This window comes from Bufo bufo, chromosome 1 (assembly GCF_905171765.1).
Source record: "Bufo bufo chromosome 1, aBufBuf1.1, whole genome shotgun sequence".
Taxonomy (NCBI): Eukaryota; Metazoa; Chordata; class Amphibia; order Anura; family Bufonidae; genus Bufo; species Bufo bufo.
The window spans coordinates 229858210-229881903 of record NC_053389.1 but is presented as its reverse complement, the minus strand read 5'-3'; the positions used below and the strand labels follow the sequence as shown (position 1 = coordinate 229881903).

The window sequence follows — 23694 nt, the reverse complement described above, 5'->3', positions numbered from 1 at the left end:
GACAGTGTCACACATCATAGGCTGGGATACAACAGCTCAGTAGACAGTATCACACATGATACGCTTAGATACACCGCCCATTAGACAGTGTCACACATCAAAGGCTGGGATACAACAGCTCAGTAGACAGTATCACACATGATACGCTTAGATACACCGCCCATTAGACAGTGTCACACATCATAGGCTGGGATACAACAGCTCAGTAGACAGTATCACACATGAGACGCTTAGATACACCGCCCATTAGACAGTGTCACACATCATAGGCTGGGATACAACCGCTCAGTAGACAGTATCACACATGATACGCTTAGATACACCGCCCATTAGACAGTGTCACATCATAGGCTGGGATACAACAGCTCAGTAGACAGTATCACACATGATACGCTTAGATACACCGCCCATTAGACAGTGTCACACATCATAGGCTGGGATACAACAGCTCAGTAGACAGTATCACACATGAGACGCTTAGATACACCGCCCATTAGACAGTGTCACACATCATAGGCTGGGATACAACAGCTCAGTAGACAGTATCACACATGAGACGCTTAGATACACCGCCCATTAGACAGTGTCACACATCATAGGCTGGGATACAACAGCTCAGTAGACAGTATCACACATGATACGCTTAGATACACCACCCATTAGACAGTGTCACACATCAAAGGCTGGGATACAACAGCTCAGTAGACAGTATCACACATGAGACGCTTAGATACACCGCCCATTAGACAGTGTCACACATCATAGGCTGGGATACAACAGCTCAGTAGACAGTATCACACATGATACGCTTAGATACACCGCCGATTAGACAGTGTCACACATCATAAGCTGGAATACAACAGCTCAGTAGACAGTATCACACATGATACGCTTAGATACACCGCCCATTAGACAGTGTCACACATCAAAGGCTGGGATACAACAGCTCAGTAGACAGTATCACACATGAGACGCTTAGATACACCGCCCATTAGACAGTGTCACACATCATAGGCTGGGATACAACAGCTCAGTAGACAGTATCACACATGATACGCTTAGATACACCAGTCAGGGAAGTTCACAGGTCTCAGGGTTATCATCACATCCTGTAAGTTGCCGCTTGACAGAACATTAGCAGCTCAGCCTCCAGAACTCTGACATGACAGATCCAACGTTACCTGACAAGCCCGTCAATTACAGAGAGTAGTCACATGACCCCCAGCAGGGCGGGGAGGCGGACCATGTGACCTGTCACATGACAGGGGGCGGGCAGCAGCGGGAGGAGGTGAGTGATGCTGTCTGTGCGGGGCGGTAGGAAGCTGCTGGTAATAACGGGGTCTCCTATTCATAATTGGCCCGTTGTATATGTATTTTGAGGGGGACAGGGACGTTCTCCCCTCAGTCCCTTTTATAAGCAGCCGAGAACCACTATATCCGGTATGGTATAGGAAGCAGTGGAGAGAGCTGTGGTCTCAATAGCTACCGCAGAACTGCAGCCACAAACCATGAGCTCCAGGACTCCGCACTTTTGGGATCTTTCTGACCTATCAGAAGATTGTGTTTTACATGGAGGTCCCCTTTAAATGAGTAACTAACACTGGGTAATGGAGGGATGTGACACCAGGGATGGGATTGGGCTGCAGGAAGTAAAAGAAAGCAAGATCCTGGCTAAGATCTGGCACCTGTGGCTTTTCAGCTGTTTTTGTGGGCATGCTGGGAGTAGTAGTTTTTAAAGGGGCAGTAACTCATTCAGGGCTGTTAGTTCTACCAGCCAGTTATGGGGCATCAAGTAAACAGCAGCCACGGCTGAACATGGCTGTGGATGATAAAACATGAGGGAGCCCAAGGGGGAGGAATACTTATAGGCCCCCTGGCCCCCCTCCATGCTTCCTCTGTGTAGGCGTTATTTCTACCTTTTAGGCTACTTTCACACTAGCGTTTTTGCTGGATCCGGAAAGGTTCAGCAAAAAACGCTTCCGTTACTGTAATTACAACCGCCTTCATTCGTTATGAACGGATCCGGTTGTATTATCTCTAACATTGCCAAGACGGATCCGTCATGAACTCCACTGAAAGTCAATGGGGGACGGATCCGTTTTCGATTGTGTCAGAGAAAACTGATTTGTCCCCATTGACTCTCAGTGGAGTTCATGACGGATCCGCATCCCAAGACGGAAAGAAAACCGGTTTGCTCTCTGGTATGGGAACACAACCAAACGGAACGGGATGCATTTTCGAGCCCTCCGTTCTGTTCAGTTTTGTCCCCATTGACAATGAATGGGGACAAAATGGAAGCGTTTTTTTCCCCGGTATTGAGCCTCTATAACGGATCTCAATACCAGAAAACTAAAACGCTAGTGTGGAAGTAGCCTTAGTTTTGCATACCCCTCCTTCACTTTTCTCACCTCACCTCCCCCCCAATCACGAATCTGTCTCATTAAGTTCTGGCTCTGGTGCTGATTACCTGCTCATAATTAAATATAATTTCTTGTGTCTGTGATTGCTCCTATGTATAGGGCAGAGGGGGCTGCTGGGTGTCCTCCGGTCTCTCAAACACTTTATTAAATCTCTGTCTCTTGTAGTAGAGGGGCTGTCACCATGCCTCAGAGGATGTCCATGGAACGGCAGGCATATTCGGTGCCAATCATTCAGCCAGATCTCCGCAGGGAAGAGACAATACAGCAGATCACATTTACTCTACAGCAGCTGCAGTCTGTGTCCAATGACATCTTCAACAGGTAATGATTGTGAGGAAAGGGCATAGCTGGTACCACCCTCCCTGTATTGGTATGAGGGACGGCGGTCAGTGCCCCTTTCTTCGGCGAGAGGGACGGCGGTCAGCCTGTGTCTACAACAGATCACATTTACTTTACAGTAGCTGGTACCACCCTCCCTGTATTAATATGAGTGAAGGCAGGCGGTCTCCCTTCGTCAACAATATGAGTGAAGGCAGAGTCCCTTCGTCAACAAGAGTGACGGCGGGCAGTGTCCCAGCATCAACGTGACTGGAGGCGAGCAGTGTCCCTGCGTCAGTGCGACTGGAGGCAGGCACCCTCCCTCTGTCAGAGCAACTGGAGGTGGGCGGCCTCCCTGCAGTAGTAGTGATTGCAGGTATGCTCCTGATAAGGTCACTGGTGTAGTAGCTGCACTTATTGCTGCTCTTCCTGGATTGTAATTATTCTTAATTAGTAAAGCAGGAGTTGTGCAGAGCTGGAGCAGCGGAATGTATCGGGGGGGGGGTACATGTGCCTTGTACAAGAAGCAGTTCTGTGTCACCTATCTATTTATTTGAGCTTTCCTAGAGGCTTCCTGCTCCGAACATTTAGACAACGCAATGCGGATTTGCTATCAGGGACACGACTGGAGATAATGCGATTCCTACATAACATGAGTCATTGCAAACACTTTGTTTTACTGATTTTAAATTCCATCATGTCTTGTACTCCAGTAACATTCAGAGCTGCATTTACAATCCTAATGGTTGCGTCATAGCCCTGAGCTTACATTTTTAAGTAATCCCTGCTGGTTTAGTGTCTGCTGATAGGTTTATACCAGACGCTGTACTGAATGTAGCAGAGTGCAGTATGGAAGCCCACCTACAGTGTACTGTGAACACTACATCTTTCGCAATGCACTGCGCTTCATGTACTGACACTGAAGTGGCATGTGCTAACAGAGAGACTGAGCTGATAACGCCTGAAAGGAAACAGGACTGTGCATGCAGCTTTGGATGCAACAGGAGTATTAACATTCAGTGTGAATCAGTGTTAGGGCTCATGCACACGGCCGTATGTATTTTGCGGTCCGCAAAACACAGATCCGCAAAAGATACGGATGACATCCATGTGCATTCCGCATTTTACGGAACACCTGGCCCCAAATAGAACAGTCCTCTCCTTGTCTGTTATGCGGACAATAATAGGACATGTTCTATCTTTTTGTGGAATTGACATACGGAAACAGAACGCACACAGAGTAACTTCCATATTTTTTGCATACCCATTGAAATGAATGGTTCCGCATACGGTCCACAAAAAATATACGTTCGTGTGCTTGAGGCCTTACTTAGTCGTATAAAGTTGTGCCTTATTTTTTCTGTGCGGATAGGATCCTGCAGAGAGTGGAGACCAATAGGTCGCAACTCAAGAACATCAACGATCGGGTCAGCCTGGCACAAGCCAAGATAGAGAAAGTAAAAGGCAGCAAAAAGGCCATAAAGGTGAGCGCCCCCCTGCAGTGGCCACTAATGATTACCCCTTACAACCTTCTTCCGTCTATGCATCTCTGTGTGAAACCTTCATCGCTGCAGGTGTTCTCCAGTGCCAAGTACCCAGCTCCAGAACGTCTTCAGGAATACACATCCATCTTCTCGGGTGCAGATGATTCGTGGTCTGAGAAAAGAGCAAGACACAAGATCCAGAGCAAGCATCGACCACTGGATGAGCAAGCGATGCAGGTTTGTCCGACTGCACAGTGGTCATACAGGGTATTTTTGTTTAAAGGGTAACCTTAAAACATTTCCTCCAACATGACATTAGGATGTTTGAAATGATAAAAATAGCTGTTCGCTGACGAGTTGGGATCTTGCAAGATTTTTAAGCACCTGAATCCCCCCCATCGCACTGGTAAGACGTCTGCATAGCTCCTAATCCCCGACACCCTGCTTTTGTGTCTGGACGTAGCAGAGCTGAATTTGTCATTTGTTCACTGTAGGTTTACTTGATGTCCTATGTAAAACACTGATGACCCTTCTTGAGATCACAGTGTGACATTCGACTGCTACACCTGTGTTAAGCATTATCCATCTGATCACTACAGGAAAAACTCAAGTATTACCCTGTATACGTGAGCTTGAAAGGGCAAGAAGAGGACGCGGCGGAGGAGGGGCTTGGCAGTCTGCCCCGAAATATCAACTCTGTCAGTTCTCTGCTTCTCTTCAACACAACGGAGAACCTGTGAGTGGCGCACAGATATCCTGAGAAACGAACCCCTCGCTGTGGGGCCATTTAAAGGGGGGTAGAGATGTAGATTAGGTCCCGGGTTGAATACTCTGCCCATGTATCACCACAAAGGAGGCTCTGTACAGGCACTGAACCAGCAGAGGGAAGCTGTCCGTTATCAAGAAGGCATAATCTTGAATGCAGCTTTGGGAGTGACAGGAGTATAAGAATTGAAGTATTGCTCAACAGCAGATTTGTTGCAGAAATGTCTGCGACTGTCTCATTTATCTGAATGGAGCATGCAGAAATCTATATATCTGCTCCAGGAACAACCCTATTCACATGTATGGAATAGATTTTGGGTCACAGAAGTTTCTGGAATAAATCTGTCTCGTCGTTATGTTCTGAAGACTGGCCGAATGTTGGGTCAGGTCAACCCACATCAAACCTGAGGCAAATGGGAAGAACTGGGTGCTTCATGGGCTAATCGTCTTGTCCTTGCAGCTATAAGAAGTATGTGTTCTTGGATCCTCTGGCTGGTGTGGTAACCCGAACTAACCAGCCTCTAGAGGGCGACGATGAGGACCGGTTGTTTGCTGCCCCGCTGTCTATCTCGAAGAGGGAGCAGCTTGAGCGGCAGGTGAGCAGAGACGGGACTCCATCTTGGTATCAGTTACACTATGACTTGTGATTACCATCTCGCTCCTTTCTAGACTGCAGAGAATTACTTCTATGTTCCGGACCTTGGGGAAGTCCCTGAGATTGATGTTCCTTATTACCTGCCGGACCTTCCCGGAGTGGCTGATGACCTTATGTACAGCGCTGATTTGGGTCCTGGCATTGCCCCATCTGCTCCGGGGGGCCCTATTCCAGAGCTCCCCACATTCAGCACTGAGGAGATTATGGAACCTTCAAGGGCAGGTATATAAAGTGCATTTCAATGAGGGTCCTTTATAATCATGGCTGCTGCATTACTTATAAAGAAACCCATTCAACTTTACTGCAAGCTGCTGAGAAGGATAGTTTATCAGTATAAGGGTCCATTCACACGTCCGTAATGCATTTTCGGATCCGCAAAACACAGACACGGCAACGTGCGTTCCGCATTTTGCCAGCACTAATAGAATATGCCTATTCTTGTCCGCAAATGCGGACAAGGATAGGACATGTTCTATTTTTTTCAGGAACGGGATTGTGGACCCGGAAGTGCGGCTCCGCAATTCCATATCCGGGCAGCACATCGTGCTGCCCCATAGAAATGAATGGGTCCGCAATTCATTTTTGAGGAACGAAATTGCGGACGTGTGAATGGACCCTAAAAGTCTCAGAAAACCCCTTTAAAACTGGCACCAATTTATATGGCACTATGGGACCCGTGAATTGCCCCCTGGCTTCAGCCGAAAGATAGACAGCACTTGGGTCAGACACAGTTCTTAGCTGCGCACGCCTTGACAATAAGGGATAATTTGATATCTAAAGGACAGTTCTCTACTAGACCAGAGCGGTTGTCCCTGTTACTGGGTAATCCCATGTTTCGACCAGGACTTGGAGTAGGATTCCCCTACTTTCCACGTTTGAGTGGTTTCTCCTCTCCTCTGAAGTGCCTAGATGCCTCTCCCGCATCCATCACCGGCTCCTTGAGCTCAGTAATTCAGGCCGTGCTTCATATGGTACCAGAAATGAGACTGAACTAGAGGTTACCCTTCCTGGTCCTGAGGTTCTGAAGATGTGTACATTTGCGCATGGTATGTCCCTAGCATCCCAGGGCTTGTCCATCGTATGTACCCGTCAGTCCCAGAGACTTGTTGGCGATGTGGCTCAAAGGGGTGCGATGTTGCATATCTGGTGGGCTTGCATCCTCCAGATCTATAGGCAATTATCGGGGAAACATATCTCTAATACCCCCCAATGTACACTTTTGTCCCTCATACCTGGAACTTTGGCGCAAGTCAAAAATAACATCTTACGCCATCTATTTGTGGCAGCTAGTATGGTAGTCCCTAGACACTGGAGATTGACTACAGTGCTCTCTCTCTCTGTGTGAGTGGTCTGAGGGGATCCGGCACATCCATAGAATGGAGGACTTAGTGGCGGCCGCACACGAACGCAGATCAGCCTTTTTAGCCCTATGGAATCCATGGATGGTATTCACACATGCAGCAGAGTATGATTCTCTTTTCACTGATTGATAAGCACAGATTTAATGTATTTATTTCTTGTATGGTGGGGTGTTTTTTTTTTGTTCCCCTTCACTTCATCATGGTCCAAGAGGCCGCTAGCTGTCTTATGTTCTTTATGCCTTCCTCTGAACAATGTAGTGTGATAGAACTTAAATAAAATCAGATATCTAAAACTGACGCCAAAACCACTGCAAATGATAAATTTCCCCCTTAGCATTTATATGTAAGCTTTGAGTTATACATTAAATCTTGAAGTTTAAAAAATAACTTCATTTCAGATGCGCAAGATGGCCGACCCCTGCCACCGCCACCACCTCCTCCGCCTCCACCACCTGTTCTGCCACCCATTTCTCCACCTGCCCCACCAGTGCTGCCTCCTTCACAGTCCACACTACCTGCACCCAGTGCGACTGTCGATGCCGGTAAGGAGTGTTCACCCTCTCCATCACCTTCATCCAGTGGACATTTATTTTGCCCTCAGATTGAGTGCCAGAATCTGGATGTTTTTAAGAATACTCATAACTTAACATATAACCTTAATTGTATCTACTCTTGCATTCCAGCTGCCATCCAAGGAGCCCCTAAAGAGGTGGTGAAACCATCCGATGGCCGCGCATCTCTTCTAGAGTCCATTCGCCAAGCGGGCGGCATTGGAAAGGCCAAACTGCGGAGTGTAAAAGAGAAAAAGCTAGAGAAGAAGAAGATGAAGGAGCAGGAACAAGGTTATCCATAAGGAGTAGCAGCAACTTTTGTGGGGTACAGGCCAGGAGTTTTCGTTCGTAACAGAGTAGAGGTGTGGAGCAACTAGGGGATGGGTGCTAGTGCCAAGTTGCTGCCAGGCAAAAGCCCAGATCATACACAGCTGCTGGTACTTGGCAGCTGGCAGTCACTGATAACGAGCCTAGGGCAGCGAGTTGTGTGAAAAAGCTCCATCCTGCCATTTAACTGTGAAATAAAATGTTGCATGTCATTAACTGTGCAGCCAGCAGAGGGGGCTCCATGTATTCGGTCCACTTCATTTGATTTAACTCTTTATTATAACTTTAAAGAGGTAATCCAAGATGGTACACAGGGCACATGTAGGTCTCTGTGAAGGGTGGAAAGATGTAGACACCCTGCTTATAGTTCTCTACGTAGATATTGATTTTCCGCAAGCAAACAAATATGGTACCACTCGCCTAGGACAACCCAGTGATTGGAACAAGCACCTTGCAAGGCTCTGTGAGTGCTTCCACAGTATATCCTCTACTTGTGGGGGGGGTGCCAGCAGCTTTAGGGTCCTTTTACACTGGCAGATTTTCTGGCGATTGATGATACATCATGTCGATGCTGAAATTATTATTATGAGGACGAACGATTAGTAAAACAATCGTTCATCCCCAGTTTTCATTTACTGATCTGAGGGGTTGTGGTTACTAGGCATTTTCTCTGCAGGGTAACCTTAGTATAAATAAATGGGATAATGGGAGATGTAGTCCATAATCGACTGTCTTCTGTCTTGCAGTTAATGCCACTGGGGTAGGAGGAGATATGATGTCTGATCTGTTTAACAAGCTGGCAATGAGACGTAAAGGTAGGCATGCAGGCAACGGACACTACTGCTTCACGCATCTGGATGTTATATTACACTGTTTTTATACTACTTACATATTATACACGTGATTCCTAACCTTAATTCAGGAAGTTCTTCTTGTAAAAATGATAGGGCTTGACTAACTTACAAAGGTTTTCTACCAGTTTTTTCTGTTCAATGTACTGCTGAGCTTCCAGGGTTAACGCCTTCATTGTCCCTTTGGCACCATTCTGTCACAGAAGGGCACTAAAAATGCAACAAATGGGCACTAAGGAGGAACTGAATTTTGTCCCCATCTGGTGCTTATTGCCCTCTTTAGTTCTGCTAAGTAGATAAGAGGCAGACTGCATCATAGTGCTGCTGAGAACCTCATAACTGCTCCATGGAGTGCAGAGGCACTACAACTCCCAGCAGCTGCACAGCAGTGGTTTACAGTGGAGGAAGAGAAGTCCTTCTGCACGGTGCCCCATGGTGACTGCTGTGATAAATTGTGATTGGCACAATGATAGGATAGTGTCAACAGTTCCCAGAATGAAGGCCCACAACCTTCAATAAACCCCCTTTAACTCTAGTGGGAAATTACCACCAGTGCAGACTATGCTACTGCCTGGAAAAGGCTAAGGCCTCTTTCACACGGGCGTTGCGGAAAAATGTGCGGGTGCGTTGCGGGAACACCCGCGATTTTTCCGCACGAGTGCAAAACATTGTAATGCGTTTTGCACTCGCGTGAGAAAAATCGTGCGTGTTTGGTACCCAAACCCGAACTTCTTCACAGAAGTTCGGGCTTGGGATCGGTGTTCTGTGGATTGTATTATTTTCCCTTCTAACATGGTTATAAGGGAAAATAATAGCATTCTGAATACAGAATGCAAAGTAAAATAGCACTGGAGGGGTTAAAAAAAAAAATAAAAAAATGTAACTCACTTTAATCCACTTGCTCGCGTAGCCGGCATCTCCTTGTGTCTCCTTTGTTGAAGGACCTGTGGTGAGCATTAATTATAGTTCAACAACCTGTGATGATTCACCATGGTAAAAGATCATGTGACGTACCATGTGATGACCGGAGTGACGTCATCACAGGTCCTTGAACTATAATTAATGCTCACCACCATTATTTTTTTTAACCCCTCCAGTGCTATTTTACTTTGCATTCTGTATTCAGAATGCTATTATTTTCCCTTATAACCATGTTATAAGGGAAAATAAAAATGATCGGGTCTCCATCCCGATCGTCTCCTAGCAACCGTGCGTGAAAATCGCACCGCATCCGCACTTGCTTGCGGATGCTTGTGATTTTCACGCAACCCCAATCACTTCTATGGGGCCTGCGTTGCGTGAATATAGAACATGCTGCGATTTTCACGCAACGCATAAGTGATGCGTGAAAATCACCGCTCATGTGAACAGCGATTTTCACGCAACGCATAAGTGATGCGTGAAAATCACCGCTCATGTGAACAGCCCCATAGAAATGAATGGGTCGGTATTCAGTGCGGGTGCAATGCGTTCACCTCCCGCATCGCATCCGCGCGGAATACTCGCTCGTGTGAAAGGGGCCTAAGGAGAGACAGGTGACCAAATTATTCAACTTGTTAAGAAGCTTGAACCAGTAAAGTGATGTTCACATGCATAAGGCCAAGTTCACACCAGTGATTGCGAGCCAAAACCAGGTGCAACACACAGAACAGGTGCAAATCTTTCCATTAAATCGTATCTTCGCTCCTAGTCATTGATTGAAATCACTGAAGGCTGAACTTGGCCTTACTAAGAATTATTGCCCTGCACTGGGAGGCAGCATTATATATTTACCCAGAATTCTGCAGTTAGTAGGAAATACAGTCTTTGTATTTAGCTTCATGCACAAGCAGAAAGGACTACACTTCACGGACTGTGGTGCTTATTTGTAGGCATCTCTGGGAAGGGCCCGGCTGCCGGAAGTGGCGATTCTCCTGCTGGAGCATTTGCTAGGATTTCTGATACTATTCCGCCTCTACCCCCGCCACAAGTGACGCCAGGAGAAGCAGACGAGGATGAATGGGAGTCTTAAGGTTACCAGAGCCTATGGAAAGCGTGGAAGCAGCACCTTATAGAGAGGAGATCTAGGAATACAAATTCACGACTAACGATCTTGTCTGGAATGAAGGAGGTTTTGTAATAAGGCAAAAAACAAAAACAAAACCACAAGATGTACGGGCACACTGATGATTTCCGAAGTCTAGGATTTCTCCCATATCTCCAGTCACTCTATGTCCATATTAAGATGCATCATACATAGCAATATAATAAAACCATACATTTCCTAAGGAGTTCATGCAAGTTTAATTATGTATAACAACGTGGTAACTGTAAAAATGTCTCTTAATAAATAATTTAGGAAGCCGCATTCATGGCAGCAGCAAGAGATAAAATCTTCTTTCGACTGAAGAAGGTTCAAGATGGCAATGCAGAACTTGTCTTCTTCATCTGGAAGAACTGCCGAGATACAATGTTAAAAGTCAACTCCACCTGTGTCACTCTGGATAATTACTGGCCTATGCATAGGGCAGAGTCTATTCCTTAACCCCTTCCTGACATCTGCCATACATGAGCCCAAAGGTAGAGTTAATGATGGGCAATAATACCGATCACTGGCTCAGATGCCATGGTCAACTGCAAGTCATCTCAGAGGTCTTTTCCCAGGATCGCTGTGCTTCTGCGGACCAAATGGCTCCTCTCCACCGAGATCAAGGGAGCTGTTCAGTGACTGTAGCAGCCTCAGGCCTTCTTAAGGCGCCAAGCCCTTTCATAGCAAATTTATGAATCTCCCATAGGCTGCAATGTTAAATTATGGGAGAAGCGATCAGACTATCGGATGTTAAAGTCTCCTAGAGGAACCTAAAGGGGTTGTCCGCTTTTTTTCATATTGATGACCTATCCTAAGGATGGGTCATCAATATCAGATCGCCAGGGGGCTGACTTCTGACACCCCTGCCTATCAGCTGTTTAAAGAGAATGCAGCACTCGTACGAACGCTGCATTCTCTTCACCGTTTGTTTACCTGCTCACAATTGCAATGGTGGGCTGGTCTAATTATAATGACGCAGTCCCATTCACTTCAACGGAACCGTTCCTTCCTGTTCAAGTGAATGGGACTGCATCGTTATAATTAGATCAGCTCAACTGCAAAGGCGAGCAGGTAAACGGTGAAGAGAAGGCTGCACTTGTACAAGCGCTGCCTTCTCTTCAGATAGCTGATTGGTGCAGGTGTCTGGGCAACCCCTTTAAACCAAGTCTGAAAAAAAAGGTTTAAAAAAATATATATAAAAAAGATATACAAATTCAAATCACTCCTTTCCCTGTGTTAAAAAAAAAATAACGAACATTAGCAATGCCACTTCTTAAAACCCCATACTATTAAAATCTAAAAATATTTGTCTGCTCAATTGAGCAGTATAAAGGGGCCTTTCCTGTTATTGGTGATCATCCTGTTTATACATAATGGGTGTTTTCCCAACTTACAAAGTACAGCGGGGGCCAGGACATTACTACGGAAAAGCGCCACTATTCATCTTCAGACAAAAAGGCTACATTCGAACGTATTTTGTTTCCATGTCCGTTCCTTTTGCGGATTGGATGAGAACCCATTCATTTCAATGGGTCCGCAAAAAATGCGGACTGCACACTGTGCACTATCCGCATCCATATGTCCGTTCCGTAACCTCGCCCCAAAAAAATAGAACATGTCCTATTCTAGTCCGTTTTGCGGATAAGGATAGGCATTGTTATAATAGATCCGCAAAAAAAAAAAAAAGGATGCCATACGGAGTCATCAGTTGTTTTTTTTTGCGGATCCGCAATTTGCAGAGAGCAAAACGGATACGGTCATGTGAATATAGCCTTTCAGTATATATAGGAGTGAGGGCAGCAGCAGTCGGTGTGGAGCGCGTCTCCACAGTTCAGTGAATTGAAAGAAAGGGGAGTGGTGCTAATGCACGTTAGGCAACGGCCATAGATCGCAGTGTAGTGCTGCCTACAAAGCAACTAATGAATGGGGCCGGGTTGCGAGATGCCGCGACCTGACAAGTGAAAGAAATCCAGCAGGTTTGGACTTCTTGCAACTGTTGTGTTGAGGTTGCAGTGCAAGTAGCACTACACTGTTTTTTTGTTCAGTTACATCCAGTGTCCCAGTTTAGCCCCAGCCTAAGGGTCCTTTCACACGTCCATTCTTTCTTTCCTGATCTGTTCCATTTTTTGCTGAACAGATCTGGACCCATTCATTTTCAATGGGTCCTGAAAAAAAAATCAGACATTGAGCTGTCCGATTTTTTTCAGGACCCATTGAAAATGAATGGGTCCAGATCTGTTAAGCAAAAAACGGAACAGATCAGGAAAGAAACAACGGACGTGTGAATGGACCCTAAGGAGGAGTCTGCCACTCGAGGACAGAAAATCTACTATCGGTACAAACCTTTCTGATTGATGCAAAAGCAGGTCCAAAGGATTGCTTGACTTCTGTGCTGCTGCGGATCCACTGAGGTAATTTTCCAAGAACTGTTGGTCTGGAGTACCTGTGATCTAAGAGGACGATGCTGGCATAGTCACCACGGTGCCGAATGGCTCGTCCTGCCAAGACAATATCGGGCGGATTTGCTATTGAAAATGCACCGATAAACTGGCATACATGCTCACATTTACTAACTGTTCTACATGTTCTAAGAATTTTATGCTTTGTCTGACAAGGGGATGTGGCCAAAATGTGCCAGATTTTGGTGCATTTTTCAAATAAAATTACTCCAACTTCACTGAGTGCTGTAAATCAGGGTAATGCTGCACTATATACAATTGAGCTATTCTTACCGATGGACTGGTTGACGGCTTTCATGCACAGATTCTCAATAAGCACTTTGCCTGCAGATACACCATTGGTCTTGGGCTGGGAACATAAGTGCACTGCGTTATAAAGATAATTCGCCCCCACGCCTCTTAACTACAGTACACATCAGACCATTACCAGTGTGTGATCCAGATACGCCATCTTCTCCTGGAGCTCAGGGGAACGGATATTGGGGTATGGCATTCCTACCATCACAACGCACCTAAAAACAACAAGATATTACAACCAGTTACCTACAAAAAAGGAAAAACCTGCCAATTTTCAGGAAAAATAAAACTGTCCTTCACCTGCTGGCCATAGATACTAAATACCTGACTGCACAGTTAGGCCCCTTTCACACGGGTGAGAATTCCGCGCGGGTTCAATGTGTGAGGAGAACGCATTGCACCCGCACTGAATCCGGACCCATTCATTTCAATGGGTCTGTGCAGATGAGCGGTGATTTTCACGCATCACTTGTGTGTTGCGTGAAAATCGCAGCATGCTCTATATTGTGCGTTTTTCACACAACACAGGCTCCATAGAAGTGAATGGGGCTGCGTGAAAATCGCAAGCAAGTGCGGATGCGGTGCGATTTTCACGCATGGTTGCTAGGTGACGATCGGGACCCGATCTTTATTATTTTCCCTTATAAAATGGTTATAACGGAAAATAATAGCATTCTGTATTAAGAATGCTAAGTAAATTTAGGGATAGAGGGGTTAAAAAAAATAATAAATTCACCTCATCCACATCCGTCTTCTTTCTTCTTCTTTGAGGACCTGGCAGGAAAAGGACCTTTGGTGACGTCACTGCACTCATCACATGGTCCATCACCATGGTGATGGACCATGTGATGAGCGCAGTGACGTCACCAAAGGTTCTTTTCCTCCCAGGTCCTCAAAGACGACGAGTCTGGCTGCGCGAACAAGTGGATGAGGCGAGTTTAATAATTGTATTTTATTTATTTTTTTAACCCCTCCATCCGTAATTTACTTAGCATTCGGTATTAAGAATGCTATTATTTTCTTCTGTGAAGAAGTTCGGGTCTGGGTACCAAACACGCCAATTTTTCTCATGCGTATGCAAAACGCATTAAAACGCTTTGCACTTGCATGGAAAAATCGCGCATTTTCCCGCAACGCATCTTTTCCCACAATGCCTGTGTGAAAGAAGCCTTACTGTCCAATATCAGGGTGGAAAATCAGACATGAAATTATTATAGAATTTGTGGGGGGTGGGGAGGCTTGGGCTCTCACCAAATAAAAGCGGACGATGTATGATACCCATAAAAGTGCCTGTGCCTTCTGTTCAAAATTTGAGTATTAACAGTTCTGCCTTAAAGTGAATTTCCACCTTTTATTATCAGCTTCTTAACATATTTCAATAGCTGTTATTTTCCGATACAAGTGTTTTTGCACTCGCCTAAGACATGCATGTAGGGCAATGCAAACTAAAACATACAATTATATCAAAAAGTCTGTGGCCATCTTAGTCCTGTTTCATATCTCAGAGAACATATTTCAGAGAACAACCTGCCGGAATTCTCCGTACCCGGCACTGCCAGATGCAACCAGAATGACCGCCAGCCCCATTAAGTATAATGGGGCCCGGACGGAGAACCAGCCGCTATAACGAGAATCGGCCAGACACAAACCGCTGCATACTGCGGTTTGTGTCCGGCCAATTCTCTCCATTTTTGCCAGATCTCTGTGCCGCAGATGTGAAAGTAGCCGTAGGAATGTTTGGATTGTGAAGTTTTACATGTCCCCCCATCAAACCGCCAATCACCAGTATACATACCGTCCCAAGTCATCTGAGAAGTTTATTCCTTCACTCATTTTTCCTCCGACAACGGAAAAAAGGAGAGCACCGGTCAGAGGTCCAGCGGACTGGCCTGAGAGCTATTGGTAGAAATATCAGTCACCAGAGTACACAACTTGAAGCCTAGAACTCACAAAATCCATTTTTTTTAAAATAAATGAGATGCAATCTTGACTAATAAATGAATAAGAAAATTAGAGATGATGATTGCGATTGCTCGGTTTACCTGGGAGAGCAATTTTAATTAATGCTTGGTTGTATTTAAGTAGCAGTCATTAATGTAAGGAGATGAAGAGGAAGCTGGAAGACGAGGAATAATTGTACAAGGTGACAAGAGGCTTTATTAGAATAGTGATATCTCCCCCGTGACTACATTTAACCCCTGTTGATCCTCTCTCACCCTGATGCACCTTGAGTATTCAGAAAGGACCTGGTCCACCTGACTGGCTTTCCTTGGCTCCTGAAATATCTGTACAACATTAAGACATAAAAAAATGAGAAAAGTCAAGGTTTAAATGGATGAATGTTAAAGGCTATGTACACCTTTGGAGGCAATTCTTATATATGCATTTTACTCATTTTGGGCTAAAAATCTTTTTTTCAAGTGGTCATAAATAAAAAACATTAATCCGTTTTGTCAAAAAGGGTTAACTGTTTGTCTAGCTGTGTGAATGGTACTTTCACTTTGTGCTGGTTATCTGATAAACCTTATCCCTAAATTACTAAAAGGTCATAAACACTTATTTAAGCCACATTCTTACCAGTAAAGTAAGGATTAAACTATTATGAGTGTTTAGGAGGTCAGAGATCAGGAGCTGCCTGATGGAACGCAGTATAAACACAGATCCTGCTACTGAAAAATCTCATGGCTGTACAGAGAAAGAGGCCCAACATTTTTAATAAAAGACCAACTGAAAAAATGTTTTTTAGCTCAAAATGAGTGCATTGCCACCAAAGGTGTACATAGCCTACTTTCAGACACTATTATATAGCTATACAGTACATACAAAGTAACAAATACACTACACTACTTATGTGCACAGTTGCATTCACAAATCTGCAGGCTTCAGCGACAAATTAATTTTTTTTTATATAAGTGATTAGATTGCAAGTTGCAATCATTAGATTGCAAGTTGTATAAAGTGATGGAATTTTATCCATTACAATATACAAAGATCTCTATATTCCAATTCAGTGCTGCCATCTGCAGGCCTCAATTGTAACATACCAGTAAGAAGCCTAGTACAGGCTCCAGCTTATTACTGCAACAGAATTCCGTCACAGTCATTAACCCCAGTTGTCTGCTGTGTGACGCAGCAGGCAGCCAGTGGCTATGGCACTCGCTCCTCTCTGGAGTGGGCACCATCTTTAAAGACCCGCATCCACCTTACTTGTAGGGCGGATCTTGGGAAGGGGTTAAATGTGAAAGATAGATCAGCAGCACGGACAATTATTTTTAAGGGGTTGTCTGAGTGTTTGGTACTGATGACCTAACCTCAGGATAGGTCAGCAGTATGTGATTGGTGGGGGTACCTCCTCGCAGGTTACTAAGCACAGCACTGTCCACTGCATTGTGGTTGTGCTTGGTATTGCAGCTTGGCCCCAATCACTTGGGACTGATGACTGTGATGTGACTGGCCTAGGAAGAGATCGAAGTGCTCACCAAAGCGCTATGGTGTCTTCAAACAGCTGATCAGAGGGGGTGCTGTGAGTCAGACCCCCACCAATCAGACACTGATGGCCAACAGTATTAAACACTCAGACAACCCCTTTAAGCGGAAAATATAGGTGGAAAGTAAGCCACTCAAGAGGTGGCATAAGCGGACGTGCCTAATGGATCTAGCGAGATGTGCCAAATATATCGTACAGCGCGTGGCATTCTGAAGAATTTGGTAGCTTTCTCTTGTCTTGTCTAGTTTTAGGTAATCTAAATTTATCATCGTATTACTAAATCTACACCACAGTTCCTAGGTTACTGTAAGAGGTGTTGCTATAGTGGGTGCAAAAGTAACAGTCACACCAGTGCTGTGGTGAGAGGGGGCCCCTCTGCCCCACAAGATGACTTCAGTATTACAAATGGTACTGAAGGTGCAGGATCCTGGATCTTGGAAGAGGACCCAGGTGGGAATGAGAAAGATCTAAGGATCTCTTAATGATAAAGCTGAAAGAAAGGATCTGTCACCACTACTAACATGTCTGTTTACGTAAATGACAATTATAGAGTGCTTTGTTTTTATGACTCTGGAGGTCCCCTTTAAGAGCCTGTCACAGTGTCAGTATCACTATTACGCCAAGAGCCCACCATTCTTTAGTCAGAAAGCGATTCAACCACATTCACAGTCGAGGTGGTGCTGAAATGGTGCACACTGCTACCTGCTTATTAATGAATATGGGAAATTATACTGAAAGTTTAATGTAATCATTTATTTAGGCATTTGTGTGGGATGTATTATTTAGGATGGAAGGCACTTAGGCTTTCTGGAGATAAGCACATTTGAAAGTAGTCCGTCTTATGATGTCTTCACTGAACTGTTGGCAAGAGGTTCTCATGGGACTGGGGATTAAAGAGAATTTCCATACGAAAAATATTCATACATGGGTGATATCATTATCATCCCCATAAATATGTAGAATTATAGGGCTGATGCTGAAGCTTCTTTCATGGGAGGAGATGAGCACAGGCCTAAGAGAGCTCTGCTCCCTGTGACAAAGGACTCTGAGAAATGTCTAGGTGCAACAGAATGGTTCAGGGCAGATGTCACATTTGCTCATATTTAAAGGAATCGGTCACCCCGATTCTGGACTATTTTCTGTAGTAATACGTGACTACCACTGCAGATAAGGAGTCCAGATAATAATAATAATAAAATGTATTTATATAGCGCCACCATATTCCGCAGAGCTTTACAAATTCATAGGGTTCATGTACGAAACAAAACTAACTGGCTAATATGCAACTGAAACACTAGGAGTCAGGGCCCTGCTCGCAAGAGCTTACAATCTATGAGGAATTGGGGGTGACACATAAGGTAGTTGATTGGGATAAGTAGGATTTGAGCCATTATTGAACTGACAGGAGTGGTGCCGGCCGATCTGCTTCGGGTTTGGGACTACTAGAGGATCGAGTTTAGGCCATAGGAGTTGGTGGGGGAGAGGTTTAGGTAGCTGAAGTTGGAGAAGTTGTGAATTGGCAGAGTATTCCAGGGCAGAGTATTCCAGAGAGTGGGTGCAGCTCCAGAAAAGTCTTGAAGATGGGAGTGAGAGGCACGAATTATGGAGGATTTTAATCTTGGGTCGCTAACAGAACGGAGAGCACGAGTAGGGTGGTAGATGGAGATGAGGGAGGAGATGTATGGAGGTGCAGCACTGTGGAGAGCTTTGTAGGTGAGAAGTTTGAACTGTATTCTGTGGTGGATGGGCAACCAGTGAAGTGACTGGCACAGGCTAGCCTAGTAGCATCAGTATAGCGGGTGGACAGATAGATGAGCCTGGCTGCAGCATTTAGGACAGACTGCAGGGGGGAGAGTTTAGTGAGAGGGAGACCGATCAGTAATGCGTTGCAGTAGTCAAGACGAGAATGAATCAAGGCAACAACAAGAGTTTTTGCAGTTTCCACCGTAAGAAAAGGGCGGAGATCTCTAGTTTCTATTTTTCTACTACCCCTCAGCACTCACTGAGTCCGGAGTGCAGTGCCATGCTTAGTCCTAATAATGTGTTTCAGTGCAGCTTTAACATCAAACAGATAAAGAGAGAGGGAAGGCACAGTATTGTGTCACCTCATATACACTCCCAGCCAAAAAGTGCCTACACTGCAAGTGGAGGAGGAATGTGTATTTAAAACTTAACTTTTATTCATTTCTAGTAATAAAAAATATACACTGCTCAAAAAAATAAAGGGAACACAAATATAACACATCCTAGATCTGAATTAATTAAATATTCTTCTGAAATACTTTGTTCTTTACATAGTTGAATGTGCTGACAACAAAATCACACAAAAAATAAAATAAAATGGAAATTAAATTTTTTAACCGATGGAGGTCTGGATTTGGAGTCACACTCAAAATTAAAGTGGAAAAACACACTACAGGCTGATCCAACTTTGATGTAATGTCCTTAAAACAAGTCAAAATGAGGCTCAGTAGTGTGTGTGGCCTCCACGTGCCTGTATGACCTCCCTACAACGCCTGTGCATGCTCCTGATGAGGTAGCGGACTGTCTCCTGAGGGATCTCCTCCCAGACCTGGACTAAAGCATCTGCCAACTCCTGGACAGTCTGTGGTGCAACGTGACGTTGGTGGATAGAGCGAGACATGATGTCCCAGATGTGCTCAATTGGATTCAAGTCTGGGGAACGGGCGGGCCAGTCCATAGCATCAATGCCTTCGTCTTGCAGGAACTGCTGACACACTCCAGCCACATGAGGTCTAGCATGTCTTGCATTAGGAGGAACCCAGGGCCAACCGCACCCGCATATGGTCTCACAAGGGGTCTGAGGATCTCATCTCGGTACCTAATGGCAGTCAGGCTACCTCTAGCGAGCACATGGAGGGCTGTGCGGCCCTCCAAAGAAATACCACCCCACACCATTACTGACCCAATGCCAAACCGGTCATGCTGGAGGATGTTGCAGGCAGCAGAACGTTCTCCACGGCGTCTCAAGACTCTGTCACGTCTGTCACATGTGCTCAGTGTGAACCTGCTTTCATCTGTGAAGAGCACAGGGCGCCAGTGGCGAATTTGCCAATCTTGGTGTTCTCTGGCAAATGCCAAACGTCCTGCACGGTGTTGGGCTGTAAGCACAACCCCCACCTGTGGACGTCGGGCCCTCATATCACCCTCATGGAGTCTGTTTCTGACCGTTTGAGCAGACACATGCACATTTGTGGCCTGCTGGAGGTCCTTTTGCAGGGCTCTGGCAGTGCTCCTCCTGTTCCTCCTTGCACAAAGGCGGAGGTAGCGTTCCTGCTGCTGGGTTGTTGCCCTCCTATGGCCTCCTCCACGTCTCCTGATGTACTGGCCTGTCTCCTGGTAGCGCCTCCATGCTCTGGACACTACGCTGATAGACACAGCAAACCTTCTTGCCACAGCTCGCATTGATGTGCCATCCTGGATAAGCTGCACTACCTGAGCCACTTGTGTGGGTTGTAGACTCCGTCTCATGCTACCACTAGTGTGAAAGCACCGCCAGCATTCAAAAGTGACCAAAACATCAGCCAAGAAGCATAGGAACTAAGAAGCGGTCTGTGGTCACCACCTGCAGAACCACTCCTTTATTGGGGGTGTCTTGCTAATTGCCTATAATTTCCACCTGTTGTCTATCCCATTTGCACAACAGCATGTGAAATTGATTGTCACTCAGTTTTGCTTCCTAAGTGGACAGTTTGATTTCACAGAAGTGGGATTAACTTGGAGTTACATTGTGTTGTTTAAGTGTTCCCTTAATTTTTTTGAGCAGTGTATAACAAACACCAAAATAAATCAAGACAACAATAGTTGGGAGGTCATCCTATAAGATACACCCCTTGCTGGTAGAAATGTCACCGTATGACAGATATGTATCAATTAGGCACAATATATAATAGAACAGTCTTACCGGATTCTATCGGTAACTGTATACTGGATCCGGTATTAGATAGGGTACCAATCGGTTCTGAAGGGGTCCGGATGTCTGTTCAATGGTGGTGTAGTTTGGACAGAAACGCGCCACATCGGAAGCATATACCAGAGACTATATTTAGGGAATTGGCCGTGTACAGGGGCTGGTATCCGGAGGGGGCCGGCCCTTTTGGGGTGGGTGCTCTGTGTAGATAGGTAGGGTGTAATAGTGCTTTCTTCCCCTCTTTTTTAGGGTGATACTAGGGACAGAACTCTCCTGGTCCAAACTATACCACCATTGAACGTAAAAAATGTAAAAAGGATATCAAAAATAATTATTTTTTTCTATATTTCCAAAGCAAAAAAAAAAAAAGTTACATCGTAATTTATATGTATACCCCAAACAACTCGAAAAAATAATAACATTTCTCCCACATAAAACAAGGCCTCAGACAGCCAAAGGAGTAAAAAAATAAGTAAGTAAAGATACGGCTGCTGTAATGCAGACAGGCAAAAAGAAATAAAAAAAATGCTTCTGGTCATTAAGGGGTTAAACAATGCAAATGAGGGAACATGGGGCAGCAGGAAAATAAAAAATTGCGATCTGGACTCCTTATCCACACAATAGTCCAAGGTCATGGCGACAGATTCCCTTGGTGGTGTATCCCATTATAGTGCAGTCTACACAGAGGATTAAAGGGGTATTCCCATCTTGACGTTCCATGGGATATGCCATAAATGTCTGACAGGGGTGGGTCCCACCTCCTAAACCGGCTCCTATCTCGAGAACAGAGCCCAGTCTCACAGCCTCCTTGAATGGAAAAGGTGGCATGGCTCTCTCCATTCACTTCTATATGAGTTCTGAAAATAGCAGAACATGCTTACTTAGCTATTTTCAGAACTCCCACAGACTTGAACGGAGATAGCCACCTCTCCATTCACAGCACCCGTGATACTGGGCCACGTTATCCAGAGGTGGGATCCACACCTATCAAATATTTGGTGGAAAGTCCAGATGAGAATAGGGTTATATTCACACGACTTATGTGTTTTGTGGTCCGCAAAAAAAAAAAACGGGTGACGCCCGTATGGCATCCGTTTTTTTGCGGATCCATTGAAACAATGCCTATCCTTAGAATAGGACATGTTCTATTTTTTTGCGGGGCTACGGAACGGACAAACGGATGCGGATAGCACACGGTGTGCTGTCCGCATTTTTTGTGGACCCATTGACATGAATGGCTCTGCATCCAATCCACATAAAAAACTGAACGGACACAGAAACAAAATACGTTTGTGTGAATATAGCATAAGCCAGTAATATTAGATGAGGCTGTAACTCACGATCAGTAATGTATGTACACAGTGCCTCCAGCAGCAGAATAGTGAGTGCAGCTCTGGAGTATAATACAGGATGTAACTCAGGATCAGTCCAGGATAAATAATGTATGTAAACAGTGACTCCACCAGCAGAATAGTGAGTGCAGCTCTGGAGTATAATATAGGATGTAGCTCAGGATCAGTACAGGATGAGTAATGTATGTACACAGTGACTCCACCAGCAGAATAGTGAGTGCAGCTCTGGAGTATAATATAGGATGTAGCTCAGGATCAGTACAGGATGAGTAATGTATGTACACAGTGACTCCACCAGCAGAATAGTGAGTGCAGCTCTGGAGTATAATATAGGATGTAACTCAGGATCAGTACAGGATAAGTAATGTATGTACACAGTGACTCCAGCAGCAGAATAGTGACTACAGCTCTGGAGTATAATACAGGATGTAACTCAGGATCAGTACAATATAAGTAATGTATGTACACAGTGACTCCACCAGCGGAATAGTGAGTGCAGCTCTGGAGTATAATGCTGGATGTAACTCAGGATCAGTACAGGATAAGTAATGTATGTACACAGTGACTCCACCAGCAGAATAGTGAGTACAGCTCTGGAGTATAATACCGGTTAAGTAATATAATGTATGTACATAGTGACTCCACCAGTACTTGACCATAACCATTTCAATAAATCCTATAAACTTCAATAAAGAGGGATGCATACAAGCCATATTATGGACACACATTCCTATCCTTAGAGATCTCACCTACTTGTGATAAATTTTAATCATACTACTAAAAATACCATAATATTTGACTCTGCATAAGTACTAACAATAGTATGTAACCAAACCCTGGCTACCTATCAGATTACGCTCTCCCTTTGCACGCAGCCTCTTTCAATGGATTCGCAGAAACATTGTTTTTCACACATGATCAGAATTTTCTGCACATTTCACAGACCTTTTTCTTTACTGCCAAGCGTTTCAGCATCCCAGTCTTCTCCCAGTGATCCAGGATAAGCTTCTCATAGTCATAGGAAGGAAAGAAGCAGACAAGACCCCCTGGGACCACATTACATAAGTTTGCGAGAATGCGACCTGTTTCATCCATCTGTCATAAACACATTAACAGGGTATCAGTATCTGGGCGGCTCTGTACACTGAAATACATGTGACTGGGATTCAGGGCGCAGGAGGCAAAACTGGGTGCATGGAATTACATTACAGGCCGAAGCTCGTATGTCACTATAGATAGCAAGGATGTAATAGGCTTTCTAACTGAGCCACTGGACTGGGCGTTATGGGTGTAGAAGAGGATGTCTATGTAAGAGCAGAAACCGCTGACTGGACAAAAGATTATTTGAACATCTCTAATATTAATATA

The 23694-nt window shown here is 44.9% G+C and overlaps 2 protein-coding genes across 2 annotated transcripts in view; one reads left to right on the top strand and one right to left on the bottom strand.

Moving 5' to 3' along the window:
• The first annotated feature begins 1246 nt into the window (after positions 1 to 1246).
• WASHC1 (WASH complex subunit 1) lies at positions 1247 to 10999 on the top strand. Its single transcript, XM_040436300.1, has 11 exons — positions 1247 to 1328; positions 2586 to 2741; positions 4111 to 4222; positions 4313 to 4459; positions 4822 to 4958; positions 5448 to 5583; positions 5657 to 5864; positions 7402 to 7545; positions 7687 to 7845; positions 8628 to 8696; positions 10604 to 10999. Exons 2-11 carry the CDS (start codon positions 2602 to 2604, stop codon positions 10741 to 10743), a joined length of 1392 nt encoding a protein of 463 aa, XP_040292234.1. The 5' UTR covers positions 1247 to 1328; positions 2586 to 2601; the 3' UTR covers positions 10744 to 10999.
• Positions 11000 to 11027: 28 nt separating this feature from the next.
• DDX11 (DEAD/H-box helicase 11) overlaps positions 11028 to 23694 on the bottom strand; it is a 123891-nt gene continuing 111224 nt past the window's right edge. The window contains exons 21-27 of the mRNA XM_040436290.1: positions 23272 to 23421; positions 15773 to 15841; positions 15352 to 15452; positions 13687 to 13771; positions 13533 to 13608; positions 13144 to 13298; positions 11028 to 11168 (exon numbers count right to left, since the gene is read on the bottom strand). Of these exons, the coding sequence (XP_040292224.1) occupies positions 11127 to 11168; positions 13144 to 13298; positions 13533 to 13608; positions 13687 to 13771; positions 15352 to 15452; positions 15773 to 15841; positions 23272 to 23421 (678 nt within the window). The 3' untranslated portion in view covers positions 11028 to 11126. The remainder of the gene's footprint in view (positions 11169 to 13143; positions 13299 to 13532; positions 13609 to 13686; positions 13772 to 15351; positions 15453 to 15772; positions 15842 to 23271; positions 23422 to 23694) is intronic.